At 32.6% G+C, this 14,357-nt stretch overlaps 3 protein-coding genes across 3 annotated transcripts; 1 reads left to right on the forward strand and 2 right to left on the reverse strand.

Annotated features, from left to right (window-relative positions):
• The first annotated feature begins 286 nt into the window (after positions 1-286).
• On the forward strand, positions 287-2,879 carry LOC129917800 (2-oxoisovalerate dehydrogenase subunit alpha, mitochondrial). The gene is made up of 6 exons (XM_055997973.1): positions 287-485; positions 550-1,054; positions 1,774-1,936; positions 1,992-2,195; positions 2,264-2,530; positions 2,596-2,879. Exons 1-6 carry the CDS (start codon positions 423-425, stop codon positions 2,669-2,671), a joined length of 1,278 nt encoding a protein of 425 aa, XP_055853948.1. The 5' UTR covers positions 287-422; the 3' UTR covers positions 2,672-2,879.
• Positions 2,880-3,821: 942 nt separating this feature from the next.
• Positions 3,822-5,050, reverse strand: LOC129917801 (pseudouridylate synthase TRUB2, mitochondrial). The gene is made up of 3 exons (XM_055997974.1): positions 4,833-5,050; positions 4,589-4,780; positions 3,822-4,533 (listed from the first exon to the last, which is right to left on the reverse strand). The coding sequence occupies exons 1-3, from the start codon at positions 4,960-4,962 to the stop codon at positions 3,923-3,925; spliced, it is 933 nt and encodes a 310-aa protein (XP_055853949.1). The 5' UTR covers positions 4,963-5,050; the 3' UTR covers positions 3,822-3,922.
• Positions 5,051-6,652: 1,602 nt separating this feature from the next.
• Positions 6,653-12,078, reverse strand: LOC129917793 (heat shock 70 kDa protein cognate 4). Its single transcript, XM_055997962.1, has 2 exons — positions 11,937-12,078; positions 6,653-8,933 (listed from the first exon to the last, which is right to left on the reverse strand). Exon 2 carries the CDS (start codon positions 8,931-8,933, stop codon positions 6,978-6,980), a length of 1,956 nt encoding a protein of 651 aa, XP_055853937.1. The 5' UTR covers positions 11,937-12,078; the 3' UTR covers positions 6,653-6,977.
• Between the last annotated feature and the right edge of the window lie 2,279 nt (positions 12,079-14,357).

The raw sequence follows: 14,357 nt of genomic DNA on the forward strand, positions 1-14,357 counted from the left end.
CGACCAGTATCGCAATTTTTTATCTTTGGGCTTAGCTGCCCAAATGGTATGAATCCCTCTGGTTTTATTAAAAAAAGTTGCAAACTCCCTATTTGAAATATATTTTGTGCAAAGCTTTACGTAAACTCACATCGTGAGTTCCGCTCATGTAAAACAGTGGATGCATTGCGATGTTTTAAAAATTTAGGTTTAAACAAAATATTCTGACCTAACCACATCATAGATACGTTCACAATAGGATTTTGACATTTCAACTGATAACGTAAAAAAAAAAATAGTTATCAAAATCAGCTGTTTTGACTACTTTTATAGTGAACCTGTTGCTGCCACGCATAGTAGAATACCTAGTGTCCTAGTTGATACGAAAAACATTCCTCGTTTTTATTTATTTGTTTTAAGTTTTTGCCAATAAATATTCAATTATGCATTTGTTTAGATATTCCTGTAATTTACTCTCCAAAGCATCCCCACAGCGAGTTGCTAGGGTAAGCTTTTCAAACCACTATTTCCCTGCATGCATTTTCATAAAGTACAACTTATATATTATAGTTCTGCAGCACTATCAAACCCAACCCTGAACCAGAATATCCCGGTGCATCAGCGCCTTACATTGGAATCCCCAAACTAACAATGCCCAAAGAAGTTACCCCTATTCCAATTTATCGTGTTATGGCTACAAATGGTTGTGTTTTAGATTCCACCCAAGATCCTAACCTATCCAAAGAAACTATACAGAAAATGTTTAGAGATATGGTTCTGCTTAATACAATGGACAAAATTTTATATGAATCTCAACGTCAAGGCCGTATTTCATTTTACATGACCAATTATGGCGAAGAAGCTACCCATATTGGTAGTGCTGCGGCATTGGAACAACGTGATTTAATCTATGGACAGTATAGAGAGGCTGGGGTACTTGTTTGGAGGGGATTTACTATCTCTCAATTTATAGATCAATGTTATGGCAATGTAGATGATGCTGGTAGGGGCAAACAAATGCCTGTACATTATGGATCGAGGGAATTGAATTTCGTTACTCTCTCCAGTCCTTTGGGTTTGTTTTAAAATTTATTTGTTTTTATATTCTCTGAATTTAAAATGAATTTATTACTTTATTTATTAATTTATTACTTTATTATTGTTTTATCATTTGTTTGTTAAATTATTTCTACATTTGTTTATTTTTTTACTTATTTATTTATGTACTTATTTGTTTTTATCTATTTATTTATATTTTTTATTTATGTACATTATATATTTATCTCTTATTTATTTATCTATTTATTTTTTTATTTATTTATCTATTTATTAATACGTTTATAAACTATTTATTTATTCTTGTTCTTATTTTTATTTGTTATGTTATTTATTTACTTTATGTTATTTATTTATTTTTTTGTATTGTTTTTTTTTTCTGTTATCTTATTTATTTTAACATTATTTAGTTTTTTTTAAACAAAAAACACTTTTTTGTGAATATTTATACTTTTGTTTTCTAATTTGTTCTTTGAATTAAATTTGTTTATTAAACTTAAATTCTTCTTTTGGTTTTTTTTTATTACTTTTTAAAGAAGGTTTTTTTCGTATTTTTATTCGATATACATACATATCCTTAATCATGTAAATTTGTTTGTTTCTTTTCCTTAAATAATTATTCAGTTGTAAGATAAATTATAATCAAATATCTGAATTCTAAAATGCGCGGTCACAGACCTTTTTGAAAATATTATAACGAAATAAAAATATCTATCTAAAATTAATTTGTGTTTGTAGCTACACAAATGCCACAAGCTGTAGGTGCTGCTTATGCAATGAAACGACAAAATAATGATACATGTGTTGTTTGCTATTTTGGCGAGGGTGCTGCATCCGAGGGAGATGCCCATGCAGCATTCAATTTTGCTGCCACACTTGATTGTCCAGTTATTCTTTTTTGGTAAATAGAAAACAAATAAAAGAACAATTTAAATTTAAAAATTCTCACGTTGCAGTCGTAATAATGGATTTGCAATATCCACTCCCTCAAGTGAGCAATACAAGGGTGATGGTATTGCTGCACGTGGACCAGCCTATGGAATTGCAACAATTCGTGTTGATGGTACCGACGTGTTTGCTGTCTACAATGCTACAAAACTTGCCCGGGAATATGTTCTCAAAGAAAACAAACCAATTCTCATTGAAGCTATGACTTATAGGTAAAAGGAGAAAAGAGATTTCACAAATTCTAGGGTGTTCTTGTTAAGACTTTTCTTTGTTATTTTAGAATAAGTCACCATTCAACATCGGACGATAGCAGTGCATATCGTTCAGCTGAAGAAGTTGAAATTTGGAATTCTGATCGTCATCCTATTTCTAAACTAAAGAATTTCATGATTCAAAAAGGATTCTTCAACGAAACTGAAGAAAGCTCATTTGTCAGTGAAGTGCGAAAGAAGGTACTAAAACAAATTACCGAATCGGAAAAGAAACTTAAACCAAATTGGAAGGAAATGTTTGAAGGTGTTTATCATGAAATGCCAAAGCATTTAAAGTAAGTTTTTGATTTTTAGTTCGAATTCAAGGAGTTTTAATTAACATTTTGTATTTTTGTTTAAGGGATCAAATGAAAGAAATGGAAGATCATATTGCAGCCCACAAGGATGCGTATCCTTTGAAAAAATTTAAAAACTAAATCGGTGGAAATTTGTAACGTGCAGCTTAGCAGCCAACAAACAAAGAGACTTATTTCAAATGTGCATTTATTTTTGTTGTTAGTTTAAAGGAAAAACTGTTTTATAGGAAAAGGATTTTATTTCAAATCTTTAAGAGGTTACTCATATATTTGTATACTTTTACATTTTATTGGGACTTTGATAATAAATATTTTTATAAAAATAAAAGGGATATTCTTTAAATACTCTCCGTCTTCTGAAGACCCTCACACTGCGATTGAAAGACACGAGAAAGGGTTTTTTCTTTACAAAAATTGAAAGATTCAAAGCGACTGAACAAAGACAGTAGAACATGCTGTCTCGATACTTTTCTTAAATTTTAACACAAGATGAATTCTCACTTAATTGCAGCTTGCTTCTAATCCACTCACATCAACCAATAAAAACCTAAAAATGAGAAAAAGACGAAGTACAACTTTCACCAAGAAAGTTCGAATTTGTTCCTCTTCAAAAAATTGAATCACATGTACATACCTTCTCTTTAATTTTTATGTTGACAACCAAAAGCAGCTTAACATGCATCAAACAAATGTTAAGAGAAGGCCCGAGCAGCCGCTACCAAAAGAAATAAAATGCACGATTGGGTCGCACGTACTTGCTCTTGTGGTTCAAAATATCGATATCTTAAATAGCTATCGGAAATTTATGATTTTGTTAAGTTTCGAGAAAAAAAAATAAAAAAATATAATGTTAAAAAAATTAAATTTTATAATTTTTTTTCAAAAACTTAAAAAAAAACTATTTCTTACATTTTACACTTCAAAATGATAAGAAACGCCTGTCTGTAAATTTGCCTTATGCTTTGATAAAATATCCGAACCTTAAAAATATGTCAATTTTTGCAAATATTTCCTTTCTCCACATTTTTTTAGAAAAACTAAAAATGCAGTTTTCTTAGAATCAATAAGACTATTACCAAATTTAATCAAAATCGTTAGAGCCATTTTCGAGAAAATTGCAATACCTCGAAAACGTTATAATGGAGATATGCGTTTAAAAGGAGAATTAAAAAAAAATTAAAAAACAGGTTGGAAGGAAAAGGAGAAAGATAAAAAGTACAAAATTGCAGATTACTTTGCCAGCAAGAACATAATAGAAAAAGTCAGTTGATTTGTTTTGTAATTCCATAGAAAACAAATTTTATTTAATAATTTTTTTTGGACTAATTTGCTTGTAACTACTTAAATTTCTTACCTTAGCTTATATTGAATTCAACTATCTACTCTAAGTTCTACATTTGGTTGATTTAACATTTGCGGATGATCTTCAAGTATTTTCCTTGTTTTTCGCATATTTTCAAATATCGATGCCAAATCCCAGCTATTACGCAGCAGTGAGTCTTCAATACCAAAATGTCCATGTCTTATGCATCGAATTGCTGTACAATGAGCAACTGTTCGCAATTCAATGCCAATCTCATGTATCAACGTTGCCAAATAGTCTTCGTTTTCATTGATAGCTGCTACTTCTAATGTAAATTCAGGTCGATTGAAATCAATCAGCTTTATTCCATACAAAACTGGTTGACTGTTCGACGCGGGACGAATGATACCTTTCGATGCCATTTCGTAGGCAGCTTGAGATTGTAAATCAACACCACATAGTTCGTACATCTTTCGTTGATGTGATGCTTGTAGCGACGAAACCATTCCACTCATTCTATCCGGATGGACATGATTAAACTTTGACTTGACAGTGACTCTTGAATCGTAGAAATGTGTTTCGGTGGCAGTACCGAGGCATCCTTTAACATGATACACACGAACTGGTCGATTCATGTGAATTTTGGATGATTGTTTGAGACCACGGTTGATTCCAAATACTTAATTGATTTAAAAAATAAAACAATATTCTTTGTAGTTACAATTTTTACTTACATAAAACACCACTTGTATGGAATCCAACTTTCGAAACAGGTGCACATTTGATATCTTGCATTTGATAACGAGGACCAACAGATAAAATGTGATCTGATAAATCGGCTACTTTACGTACAACTGGTCCTTGATCACCTCCTGGTTCAAGCATTTCCATTTTTCTAGGTTCTCGGACTTCCAATTGATTGAGGTCTTAAACAATTTCAAATGAATACAAGGCAGGGAAACTGATAACACAACTTACCCCTGCATAAATTGTGTATGATTGCTATTCTCACATGGCTAGCTTTTCTTCCTGCTGGTTTGAAAACATTAATAATTCCATTTAAATATTTAAAGGCCGTAGCTGCATCATAAACCTTTGTCAGAGTCATAGTTAATTTTGGGATTCGAAGCTGGAGCTTCGCAGTTCAATGTGGAAAACAAAAACAGACTGACTGATAAACAGAAAACATGCAGACTGCGAACTGTCAATATTATTGTGAATGCAGCTATTTGTAAAAATAAAATGACAAATCACAGTAGAACATTTTAATTTTATATTTTGTTTTTAAAGTATGTATTTGTTCCATTGCTGCATAAATCTATTTTTTGTAATTAAATAGATATATTAAAAGACCCATTTTAAGAAAAACTCATTTTTGAAAGAAGTGGGTTAGTCCACTATTGTTTTCATAGCCTCATTTATGAGTTGGAATAAATGCATTGGAACAAGTTGAAACTGTGTTACATTCATACAAAAATTGCTTTTAAAATCAGATTTGCTTTGTATAATGTTCGTAAAAATAAATGGTTTAACTTTGCTTGATTCTCACAAAAACACGACTTCTCACATTGAGAAAATTTATCGCTAAACATTATTAAAACGCAATGAAATTTAAAAAAATAATTTTTGTTCCAATTCACATGTTTCTAGACTTTCCATCCAAATGCAGAACATGGAACTCGTAATCTTGAACTTTAACAAATTACACACACTCACAATCAGACCTATCGTGAGTTTCACGTGAACAAGATTCCACCAGGAAAAATTAAATTTCACTTTTCCGCTATTGAGAGTTCCGGGAGAAAAGTTGTTCATGTTCGGACATCTCCCTGTATTTTCAAATTTTTTTTCAGGTACATAATATATGTGAGAAAGTCGCCAGCTCTTCTCTCACTTAAATTTTGGTTCCGAACAAGTAACTAGTTTAGCGCAAAATTCAAATTCCCTTCGGGTGAAACTCATGATAGCTTTTGAAATTCCGGGCGAACAATAATATTCCGGGTGGAAAACATTCCACGTGAAACTCACGATAGGGCCGAATGAATTGTAGATACAGATAGTAGATGTCTACATTTTTTTAATATGTATAAATATCAACACAAGAATAAATTAATTTTAGTTTATCATAACATTTTTTTTGTTATTTTTCTTTTGTTTACGTTACTAGTTAACAATTGATTGATTTATGATGACGTATTTTTATTAGGGAAATTCCAGAAAATTGTGACGCATCTATCGAAGATGTTCAACAAGGCAACATTTTGTGTGACGTTTTCATGAGAAGAAACCCCGTTTATTTGTCTCCCACCTTGCTTATGTTTTTACCAAGGTTTTTGTATAAAAACAAAAAATATGTAATTAATTGAATGATTCCAAACATAATGACTAAAGTTTGAAAACTGAAAAACTTTCCAAATACATACTTAGTTACTTGTTTCTGATAAATATCCAAGTTTTTTTAAAAACGCAATTTCTTATCATTGTTAACAACTTTTACTTATTCATCAGTTCAATGACTCGATTCTCTTGTTTAAAAATAAGTCACGATACATTTCTGCTTCGATACAAGATAAATCAAAAAGCAACCCCATAATCCACGTCCAAAAAGATGTATCAAGTATTTATTATGCTCCCACAAGATACCAATTGACGTCATGGAAACACATCAACAGTCTCGATAAGCTTACGTAAAAAAGTCTGCAGGAAGCGAATTTATCGTACCTATTTATGATGTTTGATTCATAAAAAAACGAATCTGAAAATCAAATTTGAATAAAGAAAAAAAAAACTCTTAAAAATTTCATTTTGTTCATTCACTCCAAGCGTGCTTTTCTTTATTTCATTAAAATTCTTGTTTGCAAATTTAAGCACAAACCTGGTAAGAATTAAAGGATATTACATATAATGAGACAAATTTTAAATTCTCTTATAATGGCTGGGCAAATTTTAACTATGTTTTTTGTTGGTTTAATAAATTAATACATTTTTGTTTTTGCAATTTTTATATAAGAGTGAATAAATAAAACTCAGAAATGCAACATTGGGGGAGAAGAGTTGGTGTTCTTCTTGGAATGACAAAAGATTGTGGTTATGATGAGAAGAGATGTATTTCAATTTTGTTATTTAATCGACCTCTTCAATGGTTGGGCCAGCACCTGCTCCAGCGCCAGGGGTGGGTCCGGCACCAGCGCCTGGGGCACCACCTGGGAATCCGGGCATGCCTCCGGGTGGACCACCGGCTCCTTGGTAGAGCTTGGTGATGATTGGATTACAGACAGCTTCCAATTCTTTCTGGCGGTGTTCATATTCTTCCTTGTCGGCCAATTGGTTGGCGTCCAACCACTTGATGGTTTCGTTGCACTTGTCGAGAATGGTGGTTCTGTCAGTGTCAGCGATCTTGCTCTTGAGGTTGTCTTCATCAAGTGTGGCCTTCATGTTGAAGCAGTAAGATTCCAAGGCGTTCTTGGCGGAGATGGTTTCCTTTTGCTTCTCATCCTCGGTACGGTATTTCTCGGCCTCGTTAACCATGCGCTCGATGTCTTCCTTGGATAGACGGCCCTTGTCGTTGGTGATGGTAATCTTGTTTTCCTTGTTGGTTGATCGTTCCAAAGCGGTGACGTTCAAGATACCGTTAGCATCGATGTCGAAGGTAACTTCGATCTGGGGCACACCGCGTGGTGCTGGTGGAATTCCAGAAAGTTCGAACTTGCCCAACAAGTTGTTGTCCTTGGTCATGGCACGTTCACCTTCGTAGACCTGGATCAACACACCGGGTTGGTTGTCGGAATAGGTGGTGAAGGTCTGGGTCTGCTTGGTTGGGATGGTGGTGTTGCGCTTGATCAAAACGCTCATTACACCTCCGGCAGTTTCAATACCCAAAGACAAGGGGGTAACATCGAGGAGCAAAAGATCCTGGACTTCCTGGGACTTGTCACCGTGCAAGATGGCGGCCTGGACAGCGGCACCATAAGCAACAGCCTCATCGGGATTGATCGACTTGTTCAATTCCTTGCCGTTGAAGAAGTCCTGCAACAAACGTTGCACCTTTGGGATACGGGTGGAGCCACCAACCAACACAATATCGTGGATGGATGATTTGTCCAACTTAGCATCACGGATGGCCTTCTCGACGGGGTCCATGGTGGAGCGGAAAAGATCGGCGTTCAATTCTTCGAAACGGGCACGGGTGATCGAGGTGTAGAAGTCAGTTCCTTCAAATAGTGAATCGATTTCAATGCTGGCTTGGGTCGATGATGACAGAGTACGCTTTGCACGTTCACAAGCTGTACGCAGACGACGAAGGGCACGCTTGTTGGTGGTAAGATCCTTCTTGTGCTTGCGCTTGAACTCTTGCACAAAGTGTGTAACTAGACGATTGTCGAAATCTTCACCTCCCAAGTGAGTGTCACCAGCGGTCGACTTGACTTCAAAGATACCGTCATCAATGGACAAGATGGACACATCAAAAGTACCACCACCCAAATCGAAGATGAGAACGTTACGTTCACCGGCAGCCTTCTTATCCAAACCGTAAGCAATAGCAGCGGCAGTTGGCTCGTTGATGATACGCAAAACATTCAAACCAGCAATGGTACCGGCATCCTTGGTTGCTTGACGTTGAGAATCGTTGAAGTAAGCTGGTACTGTGATGACAGCATTTGATACAGTCTTGCCGAGGTAAGCTTCAGCGGTTTCCTTCATCTTGGTTAAGACCATGGATGAGATTTCTTCGGGGAAGAAGGTCTTCTTTTCATCCTTGTAGATAACCTGGATTTTTGGCTTTCCCTCAACACTGACAACCTCGAAAGGCCAGTGCTTCATGTCAGACTGTACTGGAGCATCTTCGAATTTGCGACCAATCAAACGTTTAGCATCGAAAATGGTGTTTGTTGGATTCATGGCGACCTGATTTTTGGCGGCATCACCGATCAAACGTTCGGTGTCTGTGAAGGCGACATATGATGGTGTCGTACGATTTCCCTGATCGTTGGCAATAATTTCAACCTTTCCGTGTTGGAATACACCCACGCAGGAGTAGGTTGTACCCAAATCAATACCAACAGCTGGAGCTTTCGACATCTGAGAATGAGTAGGTATAAAAAAAATACAATTTTTAGTTTTTATGATATATTATTTTTGTTTTTGCTTATGAAAATTATGATAAATAAAAACACACACACTGATAAAGTTGAAATGAAATGCAGGTATGAACTTTGCAAACTGACTTAAGCGGAGAAAATTGACAAAAGCTGAAGTTTTTTAAATCTCAAGTATTGTTCTATGTTGTCAATAGCAAAAAAACAACATGAAGATTACTATGAAAATGTTTCTCTTTTAAACCTTCAAGAAGTTAGAATAGCAATTTAAACTCAAACTGCATAAAGTTGCCAGATAGAATAGTCTTACGTTGAATTGTTAAACGCAATGGGAGATACCTTGATAAGGAGAACAATACCCAACTTGGTAGCAGCTAAATTATAGACGTGCTGAAGGGACAAAAGTCTTTCAAATGAAGTACAAAAAAGAAAACAAATGGGAAATGTGATAAGACTTTCTGTTAATGGCCATGTCAGTATGTCACCCCGCAGGGCCTGTATTTTCGGTTTTGTGCCAGCATACAAGTCAAAACAAAATAATTTTTTTTTAAGTAGATAAGGGAAACCCTTTGGGGGTATAACTTATTTCGTATTTAATCTTACTACCTCGTTCTACTGAAACTAACGATTCGCGTTAGTTTCATAAAAAGCGTTCAAAATTCAATTTGAACGAAAAGTTTTTCTAAAAAAACCAAATTGAAGTTGTTACTATATCTGGTGTAATGAAAGAAAACTAAAATAAAACAGAGTTGAATACTACTTTAAAAAATAGTAGAGTGTTGACAGATTTGTTCACAATTTTGCGTTTTTTTTTTTAATTTATTTTGCTGTGTGGATTAAGACTCAAACATTAACTTTTTTTGTTATTGAAGAAAGGCCCCGAGTTCAAAAAAGCAAACCTGAAGCAATAGGTACTGCAAAGTAGAACTTTATTTATTCAACCCAGTACTGTAAGTTAGAAAATTTAACCGATAGAACTATTGGTACTTATTTCTAAGATCGATTACTAAATTATTCAAAATTTACTCTTAAGTAAGACAATATTATCAGTTCTTTTATTGCAGTACGGGTGATCTCGTGAACTCAAGGAGGCTCCTTGAATACACTCATATGTACAAATGTGAATAAATCAAATCAGCTGGTGCTAATTTGGTCAAACACAAAAGAAGGAGCAGAACAACTTGAACTGTGCTGGACAGCTTCATGGAACACAAAATAATTGTGCATAAGTTTGGGTAAACGTCTTTTCTAAAAACACGATTCATTAATCACAATTTATAATGTGAATGGAATACCAGAATAGGGTTGTTACTATTGGAATAATTGAAAATTATATTGAAATACAGAAATATATTTTGATTTTAAAAATAAACTTTTGTTATTGATTGTTTTTTTAAAAAGAATTTAGGCAATTCAGAATGAAGAAGGTATAATGAGTCATGCGATGATGATGTGTATCTAACTTTACTTTAATAAGAATAATTTCTATCTCCAGTTTTGGTACAATAAAAATATCTCATCAGAAAACCACAAACTATTATAATAATCACATTGCCAGTAAGTGGTTTCGCGGTCATAGTCCATATCAATAAGAAAACCATTGCCAAGTTATTTTTTATCAGTTTGAAAAAAAAAAAAAAAATATATATACAAAATAAAAATGTGGTGACGGCCGCAGGGTAGGCATAAAACTAATACTGACAATTCAGAATTAAATTCGTATTACGCAATTCTTTAGTCAAATCAGGCGAAAAAATACCTACGTACTTTTAAGTTTCCAGAAGAAATATTATTTATTTAAATATAAAATGAGAAGGAACAAACAAATAAAATAAGAAAAAACAGTGACTAAACATTTCGAAGAAAAAAAAAATAATAAACTTGCTTGAGTAGGTACATAATACACACACATCAACGATTATTACGATGAGTTGAGTATAATAAAATCAACAACCTCTAATGGAGTTTCATATGACACATTTTTGTACTGTGCTTTGCTTTTTGCTAATGCCTGTGCTGTTTTTTTTTTTGTTTGCTTGGCTTGATTGCAATTTCACACAAACGTGTCGGTGTCGAATCGGAAAAAAACCACCCAACCAACCTTTGGTATCGTCATTACAATTTTATCGATTGGACAAACACAACATGCACATGCTTTTGATACTTCTAGTAGATTCCTTTTGTGAGGTGATGATGAAGAATTATTATTCATTTTAGTGAGATTCATACACCCCTTTGGAATCTTTCCAGAACAAAAAGTTCAATCCTTAGCAAAAGAACCATGTGCTGTACATAAGTACAGGCATAGTACATACCCAAGTATATAATATACCTTTTTGGAAAGCGCATTGCGATTTTGACTTGCGTGGAAATCACGTGGTTGCCATGCAATAATACGGTTTTATTTGTCGAAAAAAAATAAAAACCATTTAATTAAATTATAAAAGAAAAACCCAGAATAATCAATAAAATACAATTGAATGGAAGTTATAATGAGAATCATAACCAACAAAAAAAATTGATTGAAAAAAAAACACATGGTTTTTTAAACAAAGAGCAAGCAGACATAATGCGGGACAAGTGACGCCTTCAAGCGAAACACACATCTGCCCCTACCTTAACTCTACCTATGCTCTGTTCGTTTTCGTGAAAGCGGAAAGAACATTCGAGAAAATTCACATGGCTCCATTTTGCTTGGCAATGTTCGAAATGTAAATTGGAATGGAAGTTCAAAGTTATTCCATGTTTTAGTCACCGAAAGATGGTTTATTTTATTTTAAGCAAATCGAACTTAAATTTTTTAAATAATTTCTCATTTCCGTTGAAAAAAAAATCTGATTGAAAATTTAATACATATTCCAACGAGGGGGTTGAATTTTTTATTAAAAAAAAAATGGCCATGCACTTAATAAAAATGTTTATGATAAAATTGATGAGATGACTAATCTAAACAAAATTAGAATATCTATGATAAAAAAAGCCTCACCTTTATTTCTTTTATTTATTTAGCTCAAATTAATTTATTTTTTATTAAAAAAATGGAGGAATTGTACTAGCACTTCACGAAAAAAAACTTTTCACTAGTTTAAGGAATACTTCAGAAAATGAACTGAAAGAGATTTCTGGAATGTACAGATATTTATATTAATTCGAACAAGTGTTACCGTAGGGTAAGAGAGTTGGAATGAAATGGAATTTGTCTAAAGAAATGAATAGTAGTAAATCTAGTACTTTGTTCGTACATTTTTAATACTATGATGAAATGGTTTCTATGAAATTTGGATTGTTTTGTTTGTGACGTGGAAAATAAATAAATTAAGAATATTATTTTGCTTGTTTTTTTTTTTTATTGAAGTTATACTTTTTTTGGAGTGTTGTATAGGATTGAAATTAATTTTTCCTTACAAGGTTTTTTAAAAACCTTTTTTTTTTTTTTTTAATATGGAATACCTTCCCAAATATTTTTTTTGCAGTGCTTGAAAGAATTATAAGTCAAATTTAAAAAGAAATGTAATCACATTTCCCATTTAATTTAATTGCCCATGAACCCCTTATTTCGAATATGACCCATTTACTGCATTGAGGTAGGGTCAATGTGGGTAAATGTAAACAGGGGTAAATGAGAACATGGCTCATAACAAGCTTCAGTTAAGTCTCTTTGACGCATACATAAGTACAAATCGCGGACGCATGCATCTTTTAACTTATACGTCAAACTCAATGCTGTCAAGTGCCAAACAAGTCGTTAGTCTTTCAGATATATTAAATATTTTTGCAGATTCAATTAAGTCAGTATAATTTGCAAATACTTTTTAGTTTTGAATTTTGATGTACCTATTTACTATTGACAGCTGAGTGTTACTAAATAAACATTCCTATGAAAAAATGTCAACATGGTGGAGGTTGTTTGAACACAAAACATCTAACATGACAGTCCATGAATCCATTAACCCAATTATAGATATCGGTGTATCAGTTGCTAGTTTTAATATGTACATAATTTTCCTTCAATTTTACCCGTGTTTTCTCCAAGATTCAGTGGTTACTCATATTTCATTTTAAACGCAAAATAAAAACTTACTGCACGGGTTATTATTTGTTTTCTTTATATTTTTTGCTGTAGAAAAAAAATAATATGTTATAACAAACACTCAAAATAATACAATTTATTTCTTAAAAAGAAAAGAAAAAATAAACACCACGGCAGCACTTTTGTAGTATTTCAATTCCAAGTATTCAATTCATGAAAAAAAGAACCCTAGTATTCCAATTTTCCAATTCCAATTGGATTTGTGAATTGTGAAATTGGAATGATGAAACAAATGAGTAATTTCTCTCTTGGCTATCGGCTAACAGCTAAACAGAAACCAATTTGCACAAGCAGCGAATAAAAAGGAAAAGGCGGCAAACAACCGGAAAAAATGTTTTGCGTTCAACTTAAGGGAGGTTTACATTTGAGAGCATATTAATTTATAATTTAAATACATTTTAGAGAATTTAATTTTTTTGACTTGAAAAATGAAAAAATAATTTTCTACAAAAACTTAACAAAAATTTGGTTATTGGATTCTAATTATGGTTTTATTTTCATTTCCATTGCTGTTCTGTGTTATGCATGACTTAGCTGCAACGAACTTGCTCAGAGTTGCTTTCGTAAAAAAAAAATCGTTCTAAAAAGAGAAAAAAAACAGCAAAAATGAACTGGAGCTCCACAAAAATCGTCACTTTTCTTATGAATTTTTAGAAAAGAAATTTCAAAAAAGATTTAAAAACGACAAAACATTTTTGCATCCGGTTTTCTGCTTTTGTTGAAAAACAAATATAAGCATTAAATTTTGAAAACTTACGGCCATATTATTCACTCTGTATTTAATTTGGATTGAAGTTAATTTTAAATCCAATCCATTAAATCTGATTTTCATAAATCCAAAGATTTAATTTTTTGTTCATATTATTCACTAAAAAAAAATTATGTGATTATTCAATAAATTTGTATAATTTGCATTTATCTTTATTTTTCCTTCACAAAATACTTAACAAAACAACTGAACACTGTGAAAATGAATTTTACATCTGGATTTATAAAGTAAAACAGACCTCCAGTGAACAGTTTAAATTTGTTTGGATTTAACGAGGTTGGATTTAAAAAATTGGATTTAAAACTGGATTTAAGTACCTAGTGAATATTATGGAATTGGATTTATTTTTGATATTTGACATTGTTTACATCTAATATCATTACATCTAATTTTTTAAACTAATGAATAATATGACCGTTAAATAGTACTTAATCACATGAAATTTTGAAGAAAAAAAAATTAGTTCGTAAATTAAAAACATTTTTTTTTCAAAATTTTTGATTTTGAAAATTAATTTTTCAAAAACTGTTTTATAAAACTGCTTTGTT

The sequence above is a fragment of the Episyrphus balteatus genome, chromosome 4 (genome assembly GCF_945859705.1).
Source record: "Episyrphus balteatus chromosome 4, idEpiBalt1.1, whole genome shotgun sequence".
NCBI lineage: Eukaryota > Metazoa > Arthropoda > Insecta > Diptera > Syrphidae > Episyrphus > Episyrphus balteatus.